The 27,274-nt window shown below is 40.2% G+C and overlaps 1 protein-coding gene across 3 annotated transcripts in view; it reads right to left on the reverse strand.

Annotated features, from left to right (window-relative positions):
* Window positions 1–27,274, reverse strand: part of BEND5 (BEN domain containing 5) — a gene marked incomplete at its 5' end in the record, with an annotated part of 895,229 nt that overhangs the window by 402,914 nt on the left and 465,041 nt on the right. The window contains one exon of one of the 3 annotated variants that reach the window (XM_083359612.1): window positions 3,304–3,692. The exons of the other annotated variants lie outside the window; for them this stretch is intronic. Within the exon in view, the coding sequence (XP_083215738.1) occupies window positions 3,304–3,529 (226 nt within the window). Of the gene's footprint in view, window positions 1–3,303; window positions 3,693–27,274 lie in introns of those variants that run through there. 3 annotated transcript variants of the gene reach the window in all.

Below are 27,274 nucleotides of genomic sequence, written 5' to 3' on the forward strand. Positions count from 1 at the left end.
TTCATCAGTCCATAAAACCTTAGAAAAATCAGTCTTGAGATATTTCTTGGCCCAGTCTTGACGTTTCAGCTTGTGTGTCTTGTTCAGTGGTGGTCGTCTTTCAGCCTTTCTTACCTTGGCCATGTCTCTGAGTATTGCACACCTTGTGCTTTTGGGCACTCCAGTGATGTTGCAGCTCTGAAATATGGCCAAACTGGTGGCAAGTGGCATCTTGGCAGCTGCACGCTTGACTTTTCTCAGTTCATGGGCAGTTATTTTGCGCCTTGGTTTCTCCACACGCTTCTTGCGACCCTGTTGACTATTTTGAATGAAACGCTTGATTGTTCGATGATCACGCTTCAGAAGCTTTGCAATTTTAAGAGTGCTGCATCCCTCTGCAAGATAACTCACTATTTTTGACTTTTCTGAGCCTGTCAAGTCCTTCTTTTGACCCATTTTGCCAAAGGAAAGGAAGTTGCCTAATAATTATGCACACCTGATACAGGGTGTTGATGTCATTAGACCACACCCCTTCTCATTACAGAGATGCACATCACCTAATATGCTTAATTGGTAGTAGGCTTTCGAGCCTATACAGCTTGGAGTAAGACAACATGCATAAAGAGGATGATGTGGTCAAAATACTCATTTGCCTAATAATTCTGCACTCCCTGTATATATGCATGAAATGTCTTGGTAATGAGTACTTGAACCAATTACAGGTAATCCTCAACTGGCAGCCACAATTGAGCCCCAAATTTATGTTATTAAGCCAGACATTTGTTAAGTGACTTTTGCCCCATTTTATGACCTTTCTTGCCACAGTTGTTAAGTGAATCAAGGCAGTTAAATTAGTAACAGGATTGTTAAGTGAATCTCGTTTCCCCATTGATTTTGTCAGAAGGTCACAAAATGTGACCAGGACACTGCAACTGTGATAAATATGAACCAGTTGCCAAGTATCTAAATGTTGATCACATGACCATGGTGTGAAAAGTGTGAAAAACGATCCTAAGTCACTTTTTTCCAATGTTGTATCTTCAAACAGTCACTAAACAAATGGATGTAAGTTGAGGACTACCTGTATTTCTGGGAAACATTAGGCTCAAGACTAATTAGAAGCTAGTATATCTTGACAGATCTACCCACTCTGCAGAAGTGGGGTGGCACCATAATCCCACCAATAAAGGTTGCTTTGCAATATGCTTAGAAACAGAGTTCATAATTTGTGGGGATGGAGTAATACACTGGAATATGAACTAGGGTTTAGTATTGATACAAGGTTTGAATTCAAACCCACATCCTCTGTAGAAACAGGGGAACATAGATATGGATCTACCTAATTCAGCATTGTTGGCATGAACTGGAGGCATCTCTTTAAGCTTCCAAGCAGGAATTTTTCCAGCCCTTCCTAAAGTTCCTAATGATTGAATCTGCATGCAAAACACAGTCACTACTCTACTGGGCAATGACGTATTTAATATATGTATCTGGAAGGAGGGGTTGTGATTATATGTATAAATGCATATTCTATTTCTGAGAAGCTTATATTGTATGTAGTTTCAGACTTGCTTTTCAACCATATATGTCTATTTGTGGGGATGGACATTCCTTATGAATAAACAAGAATAGGGCTACATTATTAATTTATAATATATTCTAGAATTTCATGAGGAAAAAAAACTGTTTTATTTCATTTGGTAAATTGTGTTTTGCAATGATAGCCAATATATATGTTTACTGTAACTTTGTTAAAGTCATCAAAATTAATACTGCAGTAATGATCTTTATTTCAAATCAAGGATATTTGCCATTGAATTTTACTTACTAGCATTTTTTTCACTATTTTATTAATTGTAAAGAATCCTTTTCTGTATTTAGATTTCCAGTATTTTACAGAGTGCAGCATTCATGTTAAAAAATGGTTACTATGTGTTAACTATAGAGCTCACCATCAATATGTTTAAGAATATAGAGAAGTAATTTTGCTTTTCTTTTAATAGTTAAAATTAAATCACTGAGTGTAATCTAAAAGTCCATTTGGGACAAGCAAACAAAGGGGAAGGGGGGGCTATTTTATATATTTAATTTAAAATTAATTTCCAAAATGATGAACAGTGGTGGTAAACAATAATTTAGATTTAGATTATTTTCCAAAAGAATTATATTCGTAGATACATCCTAAGTTATGATAGCAATGTAAAACCACAATGTTAAAATGGAGTAGTCTTTAAATAACACTTATACAAGGTCATACTGCAGAGACTGTTACTTCATGACCTGCTTAATGGTTTCCTGGAAACATTTCGTTCCTCACAGTGGGAATAAAAAACTACATCTTTGGACTGCTCCAAGCAGGGCTTTTCTCGTGCTCAGTGTCCCACTTTTTTGTGGCAGCCACGTCCCACCCCAACTTACTCTGCCAAAAGACCATCTTAGCCCCACCCCAACTTACTCTGCCAAAAGACCATCTTATTCTTCCTATAAATGCTCACCCGGCACCACGCACCCAAGTTAACCCAAGTTCTTCCTAGGAATTCCACAAAGTGAAATGTTCTCTATTTCTTACCCAGATAAATTCCTTTTTTATAAATCCCCCCCCCACACACACACGTTTAGTCTTGGAAGCCCACGCCAGCATTAAGCGTCCCTCCCGGAGACAGCCTAGTGGTCACGTCCTACTTTTTTTTTATAGCTTTTTCTACTTGCACCACCCATCTCCCCTTCCCTAGTCCAACCTTCGCAGCGCTGAAAACGATGGAAACGTCGAGCAGGATTCCCTGTATTCTCTTACGACAAGCCTAGTCCTCAGGGAAGGGGGATTGCGGGGCACTGAGATAACCCCGACCCACCTTCATCTAGGCCAGGGGTCGGCAACCTCGGCTCTTTTATGACTCGTGGACTTCAACTCCCAGAATTCCTGAGCCAGCATAGCTGGCTCAGGAATTCTGGGAGTTGAAGTCCACGAGTCATAAAAGAGCCGAGGTTGCCGACCCCTGATTCTAGGCCTTTGCAACACCATCCCTACCCCGCCTGCTGGTCTCTCCTGGGGATACCCGAAACCCCTCCCTCAAGAGAAGTGGAGCCAGCAGCCGCCACTCGGAGCAGGCCCCGCCGTGGCTTAAGGAGCGGGGCTCCAGCCGCAAGGCCCCTTCCTTCCTTTCGCAGAGTGGGGGGGGGAAGTCTCTCTTCTCTTCCCCCCCCCTTCACCCCGCCCGGGTCCTCCAAAGAGCTGGGAGGTTTTAACTGGTCTGGCCTCCAGGTCGCCTCCCTCCTTCCTTCCCTCCCTCCTTCCGCCCGCTGCCAAATCCCTGGGTGCCTCACCTGCCAGCGCCAGGATCTGGGCCTTGTGCAGTGGCGGCCGCTCTCCCCACTCGCCGGGCCTCTCGTCGTCGCCGTCCTCGGGGTCGCGGGCCGGGCTGCGGTAGACGGTGTAAACCTTCTGGTTGTCGAAGTCGAGCCGGGATTTGGGGCTGAAGTCCTGCACGCACGACACGGGCAGCGCATAACACACGTTGTCCTCCAGGAACCGCACGAAGGCGTACATCATGGAGCGGGGCCGCGCGACCCGGGGAAGGGGGGGGGAGCAGGGAAGGTGGCTGACGGGCGAGGCGGCTAGGTGAGGGGTGTGTGTGTGTGTATGGGGGGGGCCCGCCCGTCTCTGCTCCCGCAACCCCGGCTCTTCTTGTTATTGTTCCTGGAAGCCTGGCTCGGCGCTCGGCTGAGCTTGTCTAGGCTGCAAAGCCTTCGCTTCCCAAAGGCAGCCGGGATTCGGGATTCCCGCAAGCAGTCGAGCGCCGAGCGAAGCGAGCCTCCAGTCTGCCGTGCAGCTCCCAGAATCGCCCGACGCGGGCGGGAGATTAGTGCTGCCATAAGCGGCGGCGGCGGCAGCGCCCCCCCCCCCATTTCTCTCTCAGGAGGGGGGGGGGCAGAATTTACGGCGATGAGCAACTTTCGGGAACGTAAGAGCTTTGGAGCTAATTGTTGCCGCCGCCTCCGCACTAGGCCCGATCTCAGCAAAAGAGGGCGAGAGGCAGGCGGTTGGCCGGCCGGTGCAGCGGCTGCTCTTCCGTGCTTCCAGTTACTTAAACGGACCTTTCTCCCTCTCTTTATCCACCTAGCGTGGATAAAGCTGGCTAGATCCAGTCCTTTCTGCCACGCCATCCTGCTAAGAGAGAGAGGACTGGATAGTGACTTGGGGAAGGGGGTCTTGCAGAGCTTTCCCGGCCGTGTCCGGCGAAGGGGAAGCAGACAACTCTTTCTGTGAAGTATACGGCCTCTTTGGGGCAGTGCGCTGCATTAAGCCCTTGCAGGTTGAATGGCAAGAGTGGAGATGGCTTCTTGGGAGCTCTGGGGCAGATAGAAAACAAGCCACCAGATTGAATTGCCTCTGGAAAGGGCAGCAAGGAAGTCTGGGCCCATCGGGGAAAATCCTAAGAACAGGCTTCTCTTATCCTCTACCACAGCAGAGAACATTGAGTCCAAGAGGCCCATCCAATGAAAAGAAAACTGGGTTCTTGCAGATTTTGGTTGCCTAGTGAAATCAAGCCGGTAAACAAAAGTAGATGCTGCTTTTGCAAACAGCAGCCATCTCCTTCCACTCAGACAATTGGGCCCAAGGAGGAGAGGCAACAGCTGTTTTTTCTGTCACCACAGCAGCCTTCTGCTATCCTCCCACATGCTTTGCCGTATAGGAAAGCTTGAGTTCAGGGGGGGAAAAATGAGACAATGGGCTTGATTGTTGATACTCTGGCAAAGACACTTATCCATCTTTCTCTCTCTCTCTCTGGGTGATCCCAATCTATAGCATATACTTTATCTTTTTAGGCCCACAAATCATTTCTCAGAGAAGTCACATTTTGCTCAATCAAGAATATTGGCAATTCATGACAATTTCACTGGAAAAAAAAACAATAGTGCTTCATTTGCACTGCATACTTACTCATGCTTAACTGAACCATCCCTTATTCAATACAATTACCGGTATATTGGTTCACATGACACCAAGCTGAGTTTGCAAAGCATACTAATGTATGTTTAGTATGCTGACTAGGTTGTAGTTTATTTACCACATAAGGACAACTAAAAACTGCTTTCAGGACAGCCTTACTAGACAAAACAAGAACATAACATCCACACCATGCCAAAAGTCTTTTTAATCAATATCCTAGAGCAGACATGTCAAACACAAGGCCCGGGGGCCAGATCCGGCCCGCGAAGTTGTTTCATGCAGCCCGCGAAGCTATCCTAGAAACAGTGAGGGAACGGCCCCCACTGCCCTGGCCCTGGCCCAGACACCCTCCTTCTGCCAGAAACCCTCAAATCTGTCCCACTCCTGCCCAGGCCCTCATAGGCACCCTTGATGCGAATGATGTAGAGCTGGCCACGCCCGCCCTGGCCATACCCACCCGGCCCCCTGAGGGCAACTGCAATGCTGATGCGGCCCTCAATGAAATTGAGTTTGACACCCCTGTCCTAGAGCCAAATTCACCACTTTCAAAGACCCAATGTATTCTGTGAACCCATAAACTCAGTTTTCATCAGGAGAAGGTTAATTCTAACCCCCAAATCTATGAGTTAATCATTAGTCAAAGGCTGTATGAATCCAGGAACCCCAATCCAACTGTTAAGCATATGCAGGAAGGAAATAATTAGCATTAAAAGTATGGGACCAGGTAACTAATCCCTGCTTCTTTTTAAAATGCTTGCATAAAAAAGATAGGAGGGTTTTAATCAGCCTGGTCATACCATTTTTTTGCTATTGACTTACCTTGAGGATGCCTCTACTAATGGTAAAAGTCCTGATTATTGGCTGTTTTTGTAGGTCCTCCAGGATTTCATGCTCATCATAGATATTGAAAAGGACAAGTAACCCTCACCTAAGTAGTTCATATGATATGGGCAATTACCTTAATCCCAAAGAAGAATAAGTCTGGAACTAAATGTAATTTCCCACATTAAATTGACTAGACTGTTTGATTGAATTTTCTTGTTGACCTGATGAACTTACTATCCTACCTCCAAGATCCAGTTAAGCATTCTACACGGGAAAATCAGATACAATGTATAGTTTTGAGTATATAGGCTCATCAGTAATCCGTACTCCTTCAATTAGGTTCACATTACAGTAATGTGGTTTGATTTTTATTTAATATGTTACATAAGCCCAGCCAATTGTAGTTTATGAAATAGAGTAACATGAAATTAATACTTATTGCATATATATATACATATATACACATACACATACATACATACACATACAATGCGGTGCCGGAACTCACACGTCATACAACCCACCTTGCCTACCCTACAAGGTTCCATCCAAAATAGGTGCCGGAACTCTGTTCTGAGCGTTTTATGAGAAAAAAAGCCGTGTGTGTGTGTACCCCTCATGGATTACTGTCTTGCCATGGTGAAGGGGCTTGCGTAATTCAATGAAGCTATGAGCTATGCCATGCAGGGCCACCCAAGATGGACAGGTCATAGCAGAGAGTTCTGACAAAACGTGATCCACTGGAGAAGGAAATGGCAACCCACTCCAGTATCTTTGCCATGAAAACCCTAAGGACAGTACCAAAAGGCAAAACGATATGACGCTGGAAGATGAGCCCCTCAGGTCGGGATGCATCCAATATGCTACTGGGGAAGAGCAGAGGGCTAGTACTAGTAGCGCCAGAAAGAATGAAGTGACTGGGCCAAAGCCGAAAGGACGCTCAGCTGTGGATGTGTCTGGTAATGAAAGGAAAGTCCGATGCTGTAAAGATTTTTTCTCCATAGGAACCTGGAATGTAAGATCCATGAATCAAGGAAAGCTGGACGTGGTCAAACAAGAGATGACAAGACTGAACGACATCTTAGGTATCAATGAACTAAAATGGACAGGAATGGGTGAATTTAATTCAGATGACCATCAGTTATACTACTGCGGGCAAGAATCCCTCAGAAGAAATGGAGTAGCCTTCACAGTCAATAAATGAGTAGGAAAAGCAATACTGGGATACAATCCCCAAAATGACAGAATGATCTCAGTTCGAATCCAAGGCAAACCATTCAGTATTACAGTAGTCCAGGTCTATGCCCCAACCACCAGTGCTGAAGATGAAATTGACAGGTTCTATGAAGCCCTACAGCACCTTATAGAACTAACACCAAAAACTGATGTCCTTATCATCATGGGGGATTGGAATGCTAAAGTAGGAAGCCAAAAGATAAGTGGAATAACAGGCAAGTTTGGCCTTGGAGTACAAAATGAAGCATGGCACAGGTTGATAGAATTTTGTCAAGAGAATACGATGGTCATAGCAAACACACTTTTCCAACAACCCAAGACACGGCTCTACACATGGACATCACCAGACGGTCAACACAGAAATCAGATTGACTATGTGCTCTGCAGCCAAAGATGGAGAAGCTCTATACAGTCAGTAAAAACAAGACCAGGAGCTGACTGTGGCTCAGACCATGAGCTTCTCATTGCAAAGTTTAGGCTTAAACTTAAGAAAGTAGGGAAAAGCACTAGGCCAGTCAGGTATGAATTAAATCATATCCCAGTTGAATATACAGTAGAGGTGACAAATAGATTTAAGGAATTAGATTTGATAGACAGAGTGCCTGAAGAACTATGGACAGAGGTTCGCGACATTGTACAACAGGTAGCAACCAAAACTATCCCAAAGAAAAAGAAATGCAAGAAAGCAAAATGGCTGTCTGAGGAAGCTTTGCAAATAGCTGAGGGAAGGAGGGAAGCGAAAGGCAAGGGAGAAAAAGGAAGATACGCCCAGTTGAATGCAGAATTCCAGAGAATAGCTAGAAGAGATAAGAATGCCTTCTTAAATGAACAGTGCAAAGAAATAGAAGAAAACAATAGAATACGGAGGACCAGAGAACCTTTCAAGAAAGTTGGAGAGATGAAGGGAACGTTTAATGCAAAAATGGGCATGATAAAGGACCAAAACGGCAGGGACCTAACAGAGGCAGAAGAGATTAAGAAGAGGTGGCAAAATTACACAGAAGAAGTATACAAGAATGAGCTTAACATCCCTGATAATCACAATGAGGTAGTCACTGACCTCGAGCCAGACAACAATCTAAGATATGCAGATGATTCCACTCTAATGGCAGAAAGTGAAGAAGAACTAAAGAGCCTCTTGTTGCAGGTGAAGAAGGAGAGTTCAAAAGTTGGGTTGAAACTAAACATTAAGAAAACTAATATCATGGCATCCGGCCCTTTCAATTCCTGGCAAATAGATGGGGAAATAGTGGAGGTAGTGACAGATTTTATTTTCCTGGGCTCCAAGATCACTGCAGATGGAGACTGTAGCCAAGAAATTAAAAGACGCTTGCTCCTCGGGAGGAAATCCATGACAAATCTAGACAGCACACTAAAAAGCAGAGACTTCACCCTGTCAACAAAAGTGCCTATAGTCAAGGCTATGGTCTTCCCAGTTGCAATGTATGGCAGTGAAAGTTGGACCATAAGAAAGGCCGAGCGCCAAAGAATTGAGGCCTTTGAGCTATGGTGCTGGAGAAGACTCCTGTGAGTCCCTTGGACTGCAAGGCGATCAAACTGGTCAGTCCTACAGGAGATCAACCCTGACTGCTCTTTAAAAGGCCAGATACTGAAGTTGAAACTCAAATACTTTGGCCACCTAATGAGAAGGAAGGACTCACTGGAGAAGAGCCTAATGCTGGGAAAGACTGAGGGCAAGAGAAGAAGGGGATGACAGAGAATGAGATGGCTGGATGGAGTCACTGAAGCAGTAGGCGTGAGCTTAAATGGACTCCAGAAGATTGAGGACAGGAAGGCCTGGAGCAACATTGTCCATAGGGTCGCGATGGGTTGGACACAATGGGTTGGACGCGATGGGTTGGACACATCTAGCTTTGTACTCGCTGTATTAACAGTGAGAATCTTTGCCAACTTTCCTTGGAAAAACAAAGTCTTAAACATAAGAGCATCTGCATGTAAAGCAAAGGACCTCTCACTGAGCTATAGTTTTCCTTTCATCTTGGAAGCAATTGATAGGGGAACTAATGGAGCATATTAATATACTTTGCTAGGGATTGGAGCTCACCGTTTTTCTAATAAGATTCTCCATGAAATATACTAGAGCATTTTTTTGAATAAGAAGTCAGCCTGACCCAAAGACCCATGGACCTCCAGCAATGGCAGCAATGCTGACTTCACTGCCCAAGGAGGACAGTGATGTAGCACTAAAGCCAGAATGGCACACTTGGCAGGGAAAAAAATGGATATATAAGTAATTCCATACATGAATCATTCCATGTGTGAAACAGCTTGGGATGATCCATGACCGCACAGAAGATTGTGCATTTTGTTCAGTCCAGACCTGAAACGTGTCGTAAATCTAAGATATCTGTTTTCCAAGTAAGAAGTGTTTGGAGACAGAGGGGCTGGTTTTGCCTAGACTGCTACCTTGCACATTTCTAGACCATAAAATGTGTGTTCCGAATTGAAAACACTTTTTTCATTTCATTCCATTAATGGAGAAGTTGCCTCCTGACTGGCTAAGGGAGATGAGGCTAGCTCTCTTCCCTATTGCCTTAAGCAAGCAAGTAAAGGCATTCTTATTCAAGCACTTAAAATCAGATTGTCAGTAAATTTTAACTGATGTGATTGGGCTATTTTTTATTGACAATAAATTGTAAACTCTGTACCTTTATTTTTAATCTTGCTAACTACCTGAGGGTCCATGACAATTCACCACAGCCAATTCCTCACCACAACTATGGCCAATTTGCCACAGCAACTCTGATACAGCATGAAATCTGTATCGGTAATTCTTATTATTCCTATGTTACCTGTGTTTCAATGGTAACAGAGCCTAACAAATATTATATAATTTGAATTCTCCTTTGATTATGTTGAAATAAGATGGGGAAACGCACCTATTGATGACTTAAGCTTGGGCTCATTCTCATTCTTGGAGTTAGAGACTAAGCTAAACACTGCATCCTGCTGAGAAAGCACAAAAATATTGTCAGAGCTTTTTCATGCTGTGATTATGTACTAGTAGGGAAAGAACTGGAAAAAACAAAAAAACAATCCAAAACCACTTTCTTACAAAGCATATTTAACTTCCTATCACATAGATCTTCTTTCTAGAAGGGCTAACAAAAATAGGAATTGGCACTGTGATTCCCCCATTCCCATCCTTGAATTTATTTTCCAAACTTTCAGAACAGATTAAATGCCTGATTAGTCAGTTGGGAATTAGAGATTTTCTTAATCAGTTTGCATCTCATAACTTTTGTGATTACAAGTCCAAATGTATCGCATGGTTTTACAGGGTACTTAAATGATTTCAACATCTAAAGTACAGTGGTGGGATTCAGCTGCTTCGCACCACTTTGGCAGAACCAGTAGCTATTTTTTTGTTGCCCAGGCCCAGAATGGACTTCTGGAAGTGGCATCCACACAAAGAACTGGTTGTTCACATATTTGAATTCCTCCACTGCTAAAGTACCAGGGCATCAGGGACATTTATATCCTATAGGAATTTAAAGCTTTTCCATTAGTCATAAGTGATGATGTGAAAGATGCAAGAGACTTTCTGCACTCCTAAATTATAGTTAGGGTTAGAGTTTGGCTGTCATAAAGCAATTTTGGTCTGCAAATTCCAATTGACTCCCTAGGCATCCAACTCTCTCAAACTGTTACCCCTACCATCCACAATGAGCCCAATGCTGGCTCAGTAGGCTCAGGAAGCCGGAGAGCTGGTTCTCTCAAACAGATCTGGGACAGATCTCTACAGTTTGGAAAGAGCGCTAAGCCTACCATCAACACAACCCAATAAATAAGCTGATTAATGGCTTGTGGAGCTATAGTGGTAAATTAGGAAAGCTTACTATTCCCAAAACTTGAGTTTTGGGGTAAATTGGTTCTTCCATTTTATTATGCAATTCCCATAATTGTCAAACAGATTTCAGCAGGGTCTAGGGAATTGTGGAGTACAGCAGTGTCACATGCTGTAGCAACTCTTTCCACCTGGAGAGGGAAGACATTTGGCAAAAGGAGAGTATAGAGTGGATGGGACACTATCCTGAACTTGTTATGGGTAGAAGCACTGGGTGGGCACCATTCCACTGTCTGCCCCAATCATCATTGACAGAGAAGTTGTCAAAGCAGGTTTTGTAAATCTTGAAACTGCTACAGGTTGCTTCAGGAAGAAAGCACTAACACTGGAACAACTTAAGGACAACCTAGGACGGCCTCAACCATGGGTTGTGGATCAAAGGAAATCATCATGAGAACAAAACAGCTTAGGAAAGTTGGCAGAGCAGGTTTGTATCATGTTTAAATGCAGTTATAGAAATGTCTTTATGCTTGCAGTTCTTTAACAGTTAAGAGAACAAATCAGAAGTAAAATTGGCTCATTATTTTTAGAAATCAATGGCTGGTCTGAGCTTGTTACTACAACAAGCCATAATACAACAAACATAAGACCAATATTTATTTTTCTGCTGGCAAATATATCTGTGGCTGTAGATATTGTGATCTTTTAAAACTCTGGTCTTTTCAATATTGTGGAGTCTAGATGGTGATCTGATCTCACTGATCTTTTTTATTCAAGAAGAGTTCAGAGCCATTTAAAGCTGATAATCCATTTCATTTCTAACATTTTATATAAGCATCTACATAGCTACATTCTAGTGTTTTCAACATGAAATAAATGTCATTATCACAGCAGGCCAAATAACACTTCAAAATAGTTTTGATTAATATGAGAACTCCAGTAGAGAGCTTAAAGGGAGGCAGTCTGGAACATGAATAGGTTACAGTAATATTGTGAAAATCTCTTTAGAATTCAGCAATAATACCTCTTAATAAAATTAGAATGACGTATTCTCAAATACCAATATCACCATATTGCCATACCCCAAATAAGGCATTTAAAAATATGACATTTATTTATGTCTGCTAAGGTGAAACTGAAGAACCCATTCACATAGGGCAATGCTTAAAAAAGGGTTATAAATCAATAGATTTTTCAGGGTTATTTTAAAGGACTGTAGGGTTTATAGGACTATACAAGGGTTCAGGGTATCTGAAGATAGGTAGAGGTGTCAAAAGCCCTTCCTGGTTTCTGGGTAGATTGTGGCCCAGATAAAAAAGAGACAGGCCTTAGTCTCATGACAAACCCACCACCTTGACACTTTTCAGTTTCCCATGGAGGAAGCAGAGCCTGAGTGATCCCTTAAATCAGCTTTGCTGGCTGAGGAATTCTGGGAGTTCAAGTCCACAAGTCATAAAAGGGCCAAGTTTGAAGACCCCTGCCTTAAATGTTATTCAAAGAGCTATCAAAAGCAATCTGACTAGCAAAACACAAACTTACTATAATGGACTGTAAGAAGAGAAATAAAATGTTTATTTAAAGAACAGCTTTCCTCATGGAAGTAAAGCAACTGACAATTAACACAATGAAATGCAAGGTGTCTATGAAACGCTCCATATATTTTCTAATGATATCTCCTTTTCACAATGGGAAAAGTAAGGAAGACAGAGTTAAATGAAGAGGGTGGGTGTTTGGATAATGGTGTGGAACTGCTACAAATAGAAATAGAAATTGGGACCCCTAGTTTAAATGTTCACTATTGACTTGCATTCATTATACAACCTTTTATTATTTTATTTTTCTGCTAATTTATTTTATGCCTCTATAGCTCTTCAGTTAAAGGCTCCTAGAACAATTTACCAGAGAAGAAGGGAGGGGGAAGAAGAGAAAAGAAGTCTTTAAACCATCACAATAAAACTAACAAGCTTTAAAAAATAAATACAAGAACTGAAAGCAAAATTTATTTTTACAGAAGAGTAAAATGCCTACAAAGCAAACAATCTGAGCCTGACATGTTAACTTAGAAATACTTGGGAAAGCAGGATGTCTTCAGTTTTTCCCCCAAAATAACACAGTTGGTGTCCATTGAAAAATAGCTGAGATACTATCCCAGAGATGGATATACTCCTGACCATTGCACTCTTAATTGGTAGGACCATGAAGAGAATTGCCCTGGATAATGCATGAATTGAATAGTTCTCGAGATATATCTACCTCCCAAACCATTGACAGCTACTAATGTCACTATGTACATTGGCCGAAAGGGACGCGGTGGCTCAGTGGGTTAGGACGCTGAGCTTGTCGATCAGAAGGTCGGCAGTTTGGCGGGTCGAATCCCGAGTGCTGCATAACAGTGAGCGCCTGTTACTTGTCCCAGCTTCTGCCAACCTAGCAGTTCGAAAGCACGTAAAAATGCAAGTAGAAAAATAGGGACCACTACGGTGGGAAGGTAACAGCATTCCATGCGCCTTTGGCGTCTAGTCATGCTGGCCACATGACCATGGAGACATCCTCAGACAATCGCTGGCTCTTCGGCTTTGAAATGGAGATGAGCACCGGCCCCTAGAGTCGGAAACAACTAGCATGCATGTGCAGGGGAACCTTTACATTACATTGGCTGAGAGTTTGCAAGGAACCAATGCAATATTTTCAAAACTCCTGTTACGTTATTTAGCTGTCCCTACATCATGCCACAGCTTCCAGATTGTCTTCAAGGGTAGTCCCACATAGATCATTTTACAATAGTTTAATGAAGATATTATTAGAACAAAGATCACTGAGGTAAGATTATCTTATTCAGACAGTATTGTAATGGGTGTTTCAGCTAAACCATGGCATAGGCCCTCCTTGGTATTGAAGCAACTGTGTCTCTATCAACAGTTTAGAATCAAGAAAAATGCCAGGTTATGTGCCTGATCCATTACCTCATTCAGTTCAAGCCACTATGTTAACTATCAGGCATGAGAAATAGAAAAAGAACTGCATCTAATAGCAGCATGCATCTTCCACAAAACATGACTGGTTCTGTAGAAATTTATTAGGACCAAATAAATCATAGCAGTAAGTTCAAATATACTCCATATTTAGGAGTGCACTACAAAGATGGAAAAATCAGGCATGTTCACACTAGGATATATTGCACTATTTTATTCAAAATATTTACTGTAATATGACTCACTGTAGCTGAGATTGGGGAGATTGCTGATAAATTGTATTTGCTACATTTTTGCAATCCATTCCCCCCTCTCTTCTTTAAAAAAAAATAGTGACAAAAGATTAAAAAATGCACCTAGAAGCAGAAATTGGGAAAAGTTAAACACATAGCAAAGTGCATGTGTGTGTGAAAAGAGAGAAAAAGAGACGGGGGAGTGTAAAGAATTTTATATTTATCACAAAAAGGAGTTAGAAAATGTTGAAAATCACTTTTTGTGAACTTATCATAAAATTTTCTATTGGCCTAAGATTATATGAAAAGAAACACCTAGTGTGTCACAGTCTGTAATATCTGGTGTCTCTCATGCTCACAAAATAAACAGTCCATTTAACATGGCATAATTAACTTCTATCTGGTTGTATGTGTAATTAGATTTCTAATGCTTAATACAATTTGAGTACAAGTTGGCAGTAATTTATGATGTGCTCAGCAAAAAATATACAGTGGAAAATATTTCTAATCCACATGCCTTTTCCAAAATTAAATTAGAATTTCCCACATGAATGTGCTATGTGCAATATCAGAAGTTTTGCTGGCCTCTTCCATTAGACTGAAAACTCTGGCAATTTTTACTTCTGAGCATATAGATTGTGGGGCATATTAGTTGCTTGGGAAGGAAGAACTAAAATGCTTGGGCAGAGTTCAGATGAGGAAAATAGAAAATCCTTTTAAAATTAACTCAGCATGATCTAGTTATTCCTAGATGAAATACCAAAATTAGGCTTGTAAAGTTCTTAATCTTATTCAGAATTCACTAAATCCACATATTACAAATAATGTCAATTATGGAAGACAATATGTACAAGGAGTCTTCGACTTACACCCACAATTGAGCTCAAAATTTCCATTGTTAAACAAGACATTTGTAGTTTTGCCCAATTGTACAACCTTTTTTTGCCATAGTTATCAAGCAAATCACTGTATTTGTTATGTGCATGATGTGGTCATTGAGTGAACCTGGCTTCCCACATTGACTTTGCTTGCCAGAAACCAGCTAGGATGGTTACATATGATGGTCCGGGACAGTGCAACTGTCATAAATACCTGCCAGTTGCCAAGCATCCAAATTTTGATCGTGTGACCATGCTGCTGCTGCAACAGTTATATGTATGTGTGTGAAAACCGGTCATAAGTCACTTTTTTCAGTGCTGTTGTAACTTCGAATAGTCACTAAATGAATTATTGTAAGTTAGGGACTACCTGTATTCAGTAACAATAAAGGTTTTTAATTCACTGCTGATATAATTCAAACTTTGGAGTCACAATAACTCCTGAAATTAGGTGTCTTGATAAAAGTCTATGATTTGAGTTCCAGCATAATTTTTAAAATATAAAATAATTTAACTAAAAGGCCTCCAAAGCAAGGAATATCCAATTAATGCAACAAAAGGTACAAGAGAAATATTGTAAACAATAAGCAGAGACAATGGAAATGATAAAAAGCTAGAGTGATATCAAGAGAAGATTACAAAAAAATGTGCACATTTTCAAGAATAGTGTGCAAACTTCCAAGCATACTCCACTCAGATAGATAGTCTTAAAAAACAGACAAGAGCCGGAAGAAAGAACTATGGCTAGAACTATGGGTATTGAAGCTATGTCTTCATCGCTTACGGTCTTAGAAATACAGAGGCAGTCTTAGACATGCCAATTGGTTTCTATTAGGCAAAAGAAAAAAATCACTATCAATTCCTAAAACATGGCATGGAATCAAAACTCAGAAACTATAATATTGCAAGAATAAAGGGAAGTGTCATCAAGGTAAAGGATGGTACATATCACATACAGTATACGTAGGTGCTAAATACTTATCACATGTATGTAGGTGCTAAAATCTACACAGACAACAGTGCTTAATCTAACTACAGAAATTTATGATATTAAAACAAAATGCTGTATGCCTTTAATGTGAAGGTTTAGAAAAATCATATAGATTTTAATAATTAATGGATTTATTTTTAGGAAAAATAACAGAAAAGAATGTTGAGATTTTTTAAAGAATCAAGTTAAGGTTACTAGGTTTAATTATTATTCCCATATAGAACGGCATGCAGCCTTCAGCATGATGGTGAGGATGACGGTGAGGATGATGATGATGATGATTGATGATATTGATGATGATGATGATGATATCCATTCAGTCATGTCTGATTCTTGGTGATTCTATGGGCCAGATCCCTCTGCATCTTCCAATCTTGCACTACTTCTTTGAATTATTCCATGCTCAGCTTTGATGGTGTCCAGCCACTTGTTCTTTGGTGGCCTGGTTTCTTTTTACTGTTAACTCTTGCAAACGTAATTGCTTTCTCCAATGAATTCCCCTGCATGACATGGTCAAAATAAGTGAGATACAGTTTTATGATTTTTGCCTTCTAGTGACATGGTGCTGGAGAAGACTCCTGCGAGTCCCTTGGACAGCAAGGCGATCAAACCGGTCAGTCCTAGAGGAGATCAACCCTGACTGCTCTTTAGAAGGCCAGACCCTGAAGTTGAAACTCAAATACTTTGGCCACCTAATGAGAAGGAAGGACTCACTGGAGAAGAGCCTAATGCTGGGAAAGATTGAGGGCAAGAGAAGGATGGGACGACAGAGAATGAGGTGGCTGGCTGGAGTCACTGGAGCAGTAGGTGAGAACTTAAATGGACTCCAGAAGGTGGTAGAGGACAGGAAGGCCTGGAGGAACGTTGTCCATGGGGTTGCGATGGGTCAGACACGACTTCACAGCTAACAACAACAACAGTGACATGTCAGGAGTTAAGCACTCCAGTAGTTGCTTGTTAGTCACCTTTGCTGTCCCAGGAATACACAGAAACCTTTTCCAGCATCACAGCTCAAACAAGTTGATTTTCTTTCTGTCTTGCTTTTTTTAATGTCCAGGTTTCACAACCATAGGTAGCTACAGGGAACACAATAGGGTGAACTAACCTACATTTAGTTATGTGGCTGATGTCCTTGTTTTTTCATATTCAGCTCATAATTGCTGTGTAACCCGTTGCAATCCAATATTTTATTTTATGTTGCATTCACCACTTTGAGCTATCTGCGATCCTAGGAAGGTGTATTTTTCCACACTTTCCTATCACTTCACTGTCAATTTCTACTTTGATGTTTCTATTCCTTGAAGTGGTCATGAGCTTGATCTTTTTGATGTTCAGAAAGAGACCAAAATTCACACTTTCTTCTTTGATTTTCTTGATCAGATGTTCTAGGCCTTCTTTGATTTCTGAGAGGAGTTGTATCATCAGCATATCGAAGATCGTTCGTGTTTCTTCCTCCAATCTTTAACCCCATTTTTGATTTTTCAAGATCTAGCTTCCTCGTGATCATTTCAGCATTCAGATTGAATAAGAAGGGGGGGGGGAGAATGCAACCTTGGCACACTCCTTTCTCTGTCTTAAATCAATTGGTGTCTTCATATGGTGTTCACACAGTGGCTTCCTGATATATGCACATGATTCCATCAAATTGACCACATGTGCTGGTACAGGCCTCAGGTCTTGTAGAGCTTTCCATAGCATCTCATGATAACAAAATCAAAGGCACATGTAAATGATCTTTTGATATTCATGAGATTTTTCCATGATCCGGTGCAGATTTGCAATATGGTTACAGTGCCGTGACTCCTCCAGAAATCAGCTTGGATATCTGTAATTCCCTTTCAATGGCTGGTGCTAGATGTATAATTTTAAGCAAAATCTTGTTAATGTGCGGAATGAGAGCAACTGTACGATAATTGGAGCAATCTTTAGAGTCACCCATTTTTGGCAATAGAATGAACACTAAGCATTTCCAATTTTGTGGCCACATGTTGGTTTCCCAAATTTTCTGGCACTGTGGGTGATACAGGCCTCAATTCTTCAGAGTTGGCGTCAACACCTGGAGTATTGTTGAATTGGCTCATCACCCATATGATCTCTTCCTCAAGGATGGCCAGTACTATTTCTACTTTGCTTTCCTTCGTCATCCTGAGCCTTTGCCCTTGGCTACCTGGGTACAGCTCTTCTGTATATTCTCGCCATCTGTTCTTGATGCCTTGTTGGTCGGACAGTTCTTTTGCTTGTTTGTTTTTAATGATGCCTTTATGAGCAATAAATGGTGTTTGGATCTGTTTGACTTGCATAAATGCATTCATAGTGTGACTTCACTGGCCTTCCTTGCTGCCCTCTGGAAAGCTGCATTCAATCTTCTTGCTTCTTCCCATTTGCCCTGCTACCTTGGTTGGTTTTCTTCACTCAGCTATTTTGACAGTTTCATCTGAGAGCCACTTGCACTTTTTCTCTGGCTTTTTGTATGGTATGTGTTCAACTGCAATTCCAGCAATTCTTGATTGAATTCCCTGCCACAGTTTATCAGGTGTCTTCTCAGCACTGTCCACTAGTTCAAACTTATTTTTCACCTCAATTGTATATGTAGTAGGGATTTTGGTGACATCGAACTTCCTTGGAGGCACAGCCTTTTTGATGGTGTATAGTTTCACTTTAATCTTTGGCAGCAATCATTCATAGTCTGAACCTCAAGAAGCCCTTAGCTTGCTATGATTGTTTTATGGTTAAAATTCTCTTTGTCAAGAATCTCCAAATCATAGATAAGTTGAAGAATCAACTCTGAAACTGGTAAATAAACATTTATCAATAAAATTATAGCAGTAATGGCAATAGTAATTTTAACAGTGCATGAAAAAGGATTTTAGGGCTTCCTCTAAAACCAAAGGTGGGGTTTCATGAAGTCTGCAGACAATAAACCATTGTCCTCTGTTCTAGAAAGAAAGATTTTAAGTAGAAATAGTCCTAGATTAACAACAGTGATTGGACAGGGAACTCCAGTTGTAAAATGTGATTTCATGTGATGATGCGTCATTCATCTTATGCTCCAGTTGAGCCTATTCCTGGATCAGCAGGCTCTACTTACAGTCAGTCATACCCTGGTCACTTCCAGATTGGACTGCTGCAATGCATCCTAGATGGAACTGCCTTGAAGAGTACCTGGAAAATTCAGTTGGTACAGAATGCAGCAGCATGGGCAGTTATGAGTGCTCCTAAAACAATGCATGTTATACCTCTGCTCTGTGAGCTGCATTGATTGCCAGTTTGTGTCCAGGTCTGATTCAAAGTAACCTTTAAACCCTTCATGGCATCGGACCAGGATATCGGAGGGACCAGTTGCATCAGCTCACCCATTAGATCCGGCAAAATAGGCATGTTGTGGGTACCTTGTCTAGGGACCTTCATTTGGTGGGTCCCAGGAAACATGATTTCTCTGCTGTGTTGCTCACCTTTTAATATTCCAAAAATCCATCAAGACCTGGCTATGTTGTCAGACTTGGGCTTCCCAAGCAACCAGAGACTCATTCAAATAGCTCAATTTTTGAGGTGGCCATTTTTATCTTTTCTTCCCTATGGTTTGTATCTTTCACTTTTATGATATTTATTAATATGGATTTTTATATTTTATATTTTTTATCTGCTGTGCACTACCCAGATTCACTTTCGATGAGGTGGGTGGCTATATACATTTGACTAATAAAATAAATAAATAAATACCCATATCAAAGGGTTGTATTCCCTACCTATTAGACTAGTTGGTCTAGTCTTCAATATACTGTAAATAATTATTATATATTTATTTATTTAAAATTAATTGGCAGTTTGTTTTATAAACTTCAATTTGTGCTTCTGTTGATAGGTTTCTGGTCTCTGTTGCAGTATTAAATCATGAAGGATAAATGTTGCATAAAGGACATGCGAATGGTTGCTAAATAACTACTTTAATGTCAATAGGATCAGTTCAAACTTGCTGAAGTATGGAAAAGTATAAAACAGTATAATTTACAAAGGTTTCAGTGTTGGGGCAAAGAGCAACTATAGAGAAGAGCCGAATGACATTCCTGAGGTATTGCAAACTTGGCTGAAGCAATACACTGCCTGAAAGGAATACCAGAATAAAAAGAAATTAATGGTAGCCCTGAATTTATTGTGGATGTGTGTAACTTTCTATTCTCTGGACAGCTGTCAAGCGAGAATACGCATACCTTTCTCTTGGTGTCAACATACTCCAACCAAAAAAATATTCTACTGTAAATAAACTTTTCATGTAACCTTTGTGATTAGAACACATGGCTATAAAATTATAAAGAATCTTTATTAGGAGCTAGGTTAATTTCAAAGAACTTTAGTAGCACCTAGAGACATACAAATCTTTATCTTTGGATTTTTCATTACCGTTATAGAGGGAAGAGTGATTTAATATGATTTAAATTTCCTAAACATGTTAATACATATTGTTGATATTTAAGTTTCTAAAAAATAAAAATTGAGAATTATGTCTCCCACGGAAGAACATGTGGAATAAAATAAAGATTTAACATGAAGTAAATCATTATATAAAGTTTTAACAAAGATCATAGGAAGCATATAAAAGCAATATATGGCATGGCAAAGTCAACAAGAACACTGTGATGACAAGGGTGGATGAGGATATATTTGATATATCTGAAATTTGAAATTACTTCAGTTTTATCACCATATGTGCATGCACCATTGTGTCCTATAAATTACAACCCATATGTTGCCTGACATTTCATATTTTAAGAGTTTTATGCAAAATACAGTAGATTTAGATGCTATAAAATCTATATGGGCTAATTTAAATTATCTGTCAACAATTTAATTGTAATTAAAACAACAACTGGACTACAATACAGTTCAGAGCAAATATGGGATTCCCATAGCTCTGCAGACATTGTGAATCCTGATTCCCATTATCCCTACTCATTGCCCATTCTGGCTGCAAGTTTTATGTGAGTGGGAATCCAACAGCTTTTTAAAAGGCATACTATTTTAGTCTGAGCTTAGGGGAAATCTGTTCATCTCTTTGCATTGGATAAAAATATCTCTAGAGAGGTTTTTTTAAAGTACGTTTAAATACATGCTAATTAGGAATGTCTCTGCTTGGTTATTACAAAAAAGTCACACTTTTATTGTCAGAACTATGACCCATTTTGTTCATTGTACCAAAAGGTGGGGCTCTATATTCCCACAAAAACTGATTGCATATTTTTGGTAACATTCAAAGTTATTTTCATCTATCTTACAGTGGTAAATTCACACAAGTCAATTGGGTAACATATGTTTTTCAAATATTTCCTACATGTAAAGAAAAAAGGGCATCTATCATTTCTGTTGTAGAAAGTTCCTAAGTGTAAGTCTGTCATATAAAGCTATACTGTGTGACACATAAAGCCACAAATATAATAGCCAAAAAGATAGAGAAAACAGATACAGAAAATAGCCACATCCAGAGATTGTAATCAAGGAATCTGAAAGATCTTACAATCTAATTTTGGAACATAGAATGGGAAGGACACCGATGAGACGAGAGAGACTAGATATGAGAGACTAGAACTTCACATTTGTTCCTACTTTGCTCTAGATGCCCTTCCATTTTGCGGGCTAGCCGGAAGCAGGCCTTTTTACTGGACCCACCACTGCATGCTCTGCTAGGCACATTATTATATTTTCAATACTAACCACATTTATTCTCACCAGTGGAATATCTCTTTTTTGCCAACTATTCCTTGAAATTCCCTCTGATATTTAGGCAGTTCCTACTAATATGTCCTTTAGAGGCCTACTAAAAATCAATTTCCTCACCGAACTTTTCCTTGTATGAATATTATTCCCCACACTTTTTCTATCTACATAGAACTATAAAATGCTTTGCTGCAATTGCACTAGTTTGTTTAATTGCAGGTAGTTCTCAATTTATGACCACAATTAGTATTGTATTTCTGGTTATAGTCATTATAGTTATAAGTTGAGGCACCCACATAACTGGAGCAAATTTTATGGCAAATGTTTTTGCAGCAATCATTAAGAAAATCCCCATAGTCATTAAATGAATCCATGAACATTATGTGGATGCTGCTGTTGTAAAAGTGAACCCATTGTTCCAAATGGGTTTTTGCTGGAAACCAGCAAAACAGTTGAAAATTATGGTCACATGACTGTGGGACTCTGCAACCAGTTGTAAAGATGAGCTGGTTGCCAAGTGGCCAAAATGCAGTCACATGACCATGGGTGGGGGTGTCATGGTTCCGAGAGATGAAACCGTTCAAAAGAACTTCGTGGCACTGTTTTCCTTAAACAATCTTTTATTCGGGAAACAAAGTATCGGCACTACATAGTTGAACCCCAAAACTAAATTCCCCTCCCCTGGATACAAAGTAACAAAGTGTAATTCCCACCCCAATAAACAGTCATAAAGCACATTCCCCAATTAGCTTGAAGTGCAGGCTTTCTCCCCAGCTCTCCAGCCCACCAAAACGCTATCAACTCTGGACCCAGTTTGTCCTTGGATTACCAAGGCAGAGTTATTATTATTATTACTAACTGAACTCTCATTCCAATCCCCCCTCCCAGCACCAACTTTGTTTTTAAGGCCAGTAATGTATCTGTATGAAGTACATAAATAAAATAGTCTGTTGATGCAAATGTTTCATCAACTGTGGCAAAATTCTCAAATCCCAGCTTATTTAGTTGGATGTTAGCTTATTGTTTAGCACTTACTCAAATAAGCTGGACATAAAAATAAATACTGTATATCACACAGATATACTTATCTGTGAATAGGCTGAAATCCTAAATGGGGCAAAATCTCTGTGAATTATTATGCATTCTCCATGTTATTAACAACTTTCCTTCCAAAGACTTATTTTAACAACCTTAAAACATATACAAACACGAAAAAGACGAAAGCAGAATGATACAAAATACCAAAAAAATAGTAAGAAAATTACATTATATCTTGCAGGTTTTAGGATAACATTTGCAAACCTAATTCACGGTGGAAAGTTTGATACATCAGTTTAGATCTTTCATTCATGGATAAGAAAAACAGTTCCTTGTTTCTAGTATGAAAATCCCCAACTAATCCAACTCCATTTCCTTCTCTATGCAAAGAGCACAAAATCAAGAGAGCAACATAAATTGGCAAGTCTGTTCTTTATATCCCAAGGATTTGATCTGAATCAGAAAAAGATGTATTGTGATATTTTTAACAATACAATATCACTCTTAGCCAAAACTAAAAAATCAGGGAATAAATTGTAGTGGTATAAGTGTGACAACTCCAATTAATTAGTCGAATATTGGCAAAACCAATATGGTATTATCATAACATATCTCATCTTCAATATACACTGCCAGCAAATTTCAGAAGTCCTCTCCCCTACCTATACTGTACATACTGTAATCAGAGATAAATCTAGCAGAAACATTTTTCCCTTTTCTCTAACCTGTATGTTGAATTTTTCTCCTGCAGAGAAATCTCACTGCACTTCTCACTAGAGGGAAAATAACTTATTTTCAAGTACAGGCAAGGAAATGAGCTAAAATAAACTCAACTGCAGGCTGCACTTTCTCAAATACTACAGAAATCTTATTACCTAGAGAAAAGTGATATTACATATGGGAAACAGAATGGAACTAAATGCCAGAGGCTCTGCAACTATATATTAACCGTTGGAATCAGTATAGATATCTATGTTCCCATAAATTGTAATCAATAGTAGGTAAACTGATTTAAAGCTTGAGAGGATGAATTGGAAGGGATGTCTAGCATTCTTTTTGTTTTGAAATGGTCAGGAAAAAAGGCATGGTAGCTATTTATGTTTGGCTTTCAAACCTCCACCTCAGAGGGAATATTTCCATTAACCTACTGTATATGTTCCAGGAAATTAAAAACAAAACCAAGTATTCTCCTGAAGCTAAAATAATTTTGTCTAGCTGTATAAAATGAACTTTTCTCTGCTGAATAGTTACATTATTGCAATTATATGTAGATAAAGTTAGTGACTTTTCCTTCTATTCATTGCTTTCTCGTATCTCATATCATATTTTCTTTAGGGCTTCCTATCCTTTTCTTTACCATAGCTTAACTTCTTTATAGTCCTCCTGAAACCGATGTCCTCCAAATATGATGAAGTCTCCATCCAACATGGCCTGAGGTTAGATGGATTTCTGAGAGTTTCAGCCCAAGATATCTGGGATATTTTTACACTGAAGAAGGCTGGCCTAAACTGATTCTCCTTCCCCCCTTTTCTTATGGACTACCTGTAGCATACAATGAAATCATGACAATAAAAATGAAAAAAATAGAGTAAGCAGATTAAAGCCAATAAATAATTGGGTAAACAAATATTTCTGACAGAGTTATAACAAACCATGTTTTCTTGCACTCTGTTCATTGAGACTTACTCTCTGAGGAATCTGCCTTCTATTTCAGCTAAATTTCATTAATTTCCAGGCATTAAGATTCAGTGTGCAAAACGGCTTAATTCATGCTGAAACAATGCTAAGAAGTAATTTTCAGGATTCTCTCTTCAGCCATTTCTGCCTCTTAGAAAAGGTTACAGACCTGGAGTAATATAAAAGGTAGTTCAAAGAGGAGAAAATCTATGTAGCATGACAGTGAAATGGAAACACTAGAAAATTAAGAATTCCACAAACCCATATACCGTAGTTGAATTTTTCTTTCATACACAAAAAAAATAATCTAAAATAATGGAGCACCTGAAGTCTCTACATCTATGAACTTAAATAGCTTAATTACATAACTGAAATATGCTGTGTTAAAATAATTGTCCAAGATAATTTTTATGTATAATTTTTATGCCTAGGTTGCCCGTTCCATGAATGATACTTTCACTTTGGCAACAATTAGTGAACCAAGGTAACTCAAATGGGTTAACTTACAGAATGCCAGGACTCATATGATTCCCATGGGAATGAAATTTGGGGAAGTTTTGGCCACTTCAGTACTGCCATGCCTTCTGATTGCACTTCCCAGAAACCTGTAAGTTGATACAAGGAAAATGGGACGGGTATATTCCTGCTCTATTTGCTACTTCCCTTTGGTTTCTGTGCCCAATCAGCTGGTAGCAAGGTCTGACAGACCAGCAGCCATTGGCTGCTTTGGAACCAAGACTAAAATTTCAAATCTCCTAATGGTTGTGGCCAGTGAGGGAAGGATGAGAGAGTAACTTGGATAGTTCCTGGTGATGTGAGGCTGGCTAGTGGGCACCGGCAATCAATGCATGAGTACTCTTCCTCCCTGGAGGAAGGGGCCCTAAGGACATGTCAGCATGGGGGATGGAGGTGCACTTTTCCACACAGTCAAAATCTCCCTTTGTTCCCCCTTCCCACCAACAAAATCAGCCAAGGAGGAGGAGTTAGAGGAGGAGGGTTTACTGGGGCTCTCCAGAGGGTTGTGAGATGAGAAACAGTGTAACTCTGTATTATATGTGAAAAGAGGAAGGATAAGGGAGCAACCGTGAAGCCTTCTGGCTGGGGGCACCGGTAGTTGACAGGTTAGCTCTCTTCCTCTCTGAAGGGAGGGGGCTCTTGTGGACCAGATGGACTGGGAAACAGTAGTGCAGTATTCCTTGTGATCTGTGGCTCTCTTGATTCCAGCTCCCTCCAGCAAAGTGGCAGGCAGGTAGTTCCATGGATCAGTTGAGGAGGGGCAGGCGGCTTTACTTGGGTTTTCTTGGGAGTCATAAAGGGAGGAGAAACAGTGCAAACTTATATGGAAAGAGGAATGACCCATTGAGTTATGAGTTGTCTGGTATAGTACTAAAACTCTTGTTTGCATAACCTTTAACTGGGTGAAATGGTGCATCATAAAACATTTCCTATGGTCAATCCTTGATGTTTGACTATGCTGTAGAATTCATCATGAGCTACTTTCAAGGTAGATACAACTCTAAATATATCCATGAATTTTTCCAAGTACATTAGAAGCTCTGCATTGTTGAAGGCATTGAAGAATCTAGTAATGGAACATCTCTGAAACAATGATCCTGGGTTGTTAGATTGTATAGTTTTAGGTTGTTTTTTTTAATTCCATTTATATTCCATTCAAGGTGCTGGTTATCACCTATAAAGCCCTACATGGCCTGGGTCCGGGGTATTTGAGGGAACACCTGCTGCCGGCATCAAATGCCCTTCGCCCAGTGCGCTCCCACAGGGAGGGTCTGCTCAGGATCCCACCGGTAAGAGATTGCCGGCGGGTGACACCCAGGGATAGGGCCTTCTCAGTGGGGGCGCCTGCCCTCTGGAACCAGCTGCCAGGGGAGCTGAGGACTGCCCCTGACCTCCGATCATTCCGCCGGGGCCTGAAGACCTGGCTCTTTGAGCTCTCGGGCCCAGGCTGAGGAGAAATTTATTTTAATTGGGGGTTTTTAATTGTACAGGGTTGGTTTAATCTTTTTTAAATTGGTTTTTTAACTTTTGTATGGTTGATTTTTAACTCCCTGTAAACCGCCCTGAGTCCTCAGGGAAAGGGCGGTATATAAATGCAATAAAATAAATAAATAAAATAAATAAATATCCCGCCCTTCTCCGAAGACTCAGGGCGGCTTACAAGCTTAGCAGTAGCCTTCATTCTATGTATATGCCTGCTTATTAGGGCTTTCACACACACCCCAAGCGGCATTATTACAAAGTCAGCTTAATTGCCCCCAACAATCTGGGTCCTCATTTTACCTACCTCGGAAGGATGGAAGGCTGAGTCAACCTTGAGCCTGGTGGGATGCGAACCTGCACTAATTGCAGGCAGCTGGTGTTACTTAAGGAGGCATTAGCCCACTGCTCCACCATGGCTCATAAGTTAAAATCTAAAATATGTCTCCAATTCAAATTACTTGAAAATATGATATATAGCATAAAAATGAGAGCAGTCCCTGTAAGCCAATTTTAAAAGTTTAGGCATTCAGAAATAATTTAGATGCTCATTTTCAAAGACATCTACACATTTTAGGCAAGTGGGAGTTGAATGGAGAAACTGTATTAATATCCAACAAGATTTCCTGTACTATTGAAGAGATGGAGAATGCAGACATTCAGAAATCATATATTACGGCAAGATGATATCTGAATATTTTTAACAATTGCATTTATTATTATTGTTGTTGTTGTTTGCTACTGTTCTTAAACTGCCCTGCATTCAGTAAATATAAAAGTAAGTTAAATGAAACTAATAAATACTGGAGTGGAATGTACAGAATATTTAGGTCCTAGACAGCTCCTAAAGTTAATGCATTGTATATAGCCATCTACATAAAATGTGAGGGTCTGTGATTTCAATTCTTCATTCAGCCCATAAAATAACATATCGCTACCTGCTTCTGAAGAGTCTCAATAAAGAATAAAGCTGATCTTACAG

Source organism: Vipera ursinii (genome assembly GCF_947247035.1).
Source record: "Vipera ursinii genome assembly, chromosome: 3".
In the NCBI taxonomy this organism is placed as follows: domain Eukaryota; kingdom Metazoa; phylum Chordata; class Lepidosauria; order Squamata; family Viperidae; genus Vipera; species Vipera ursinii.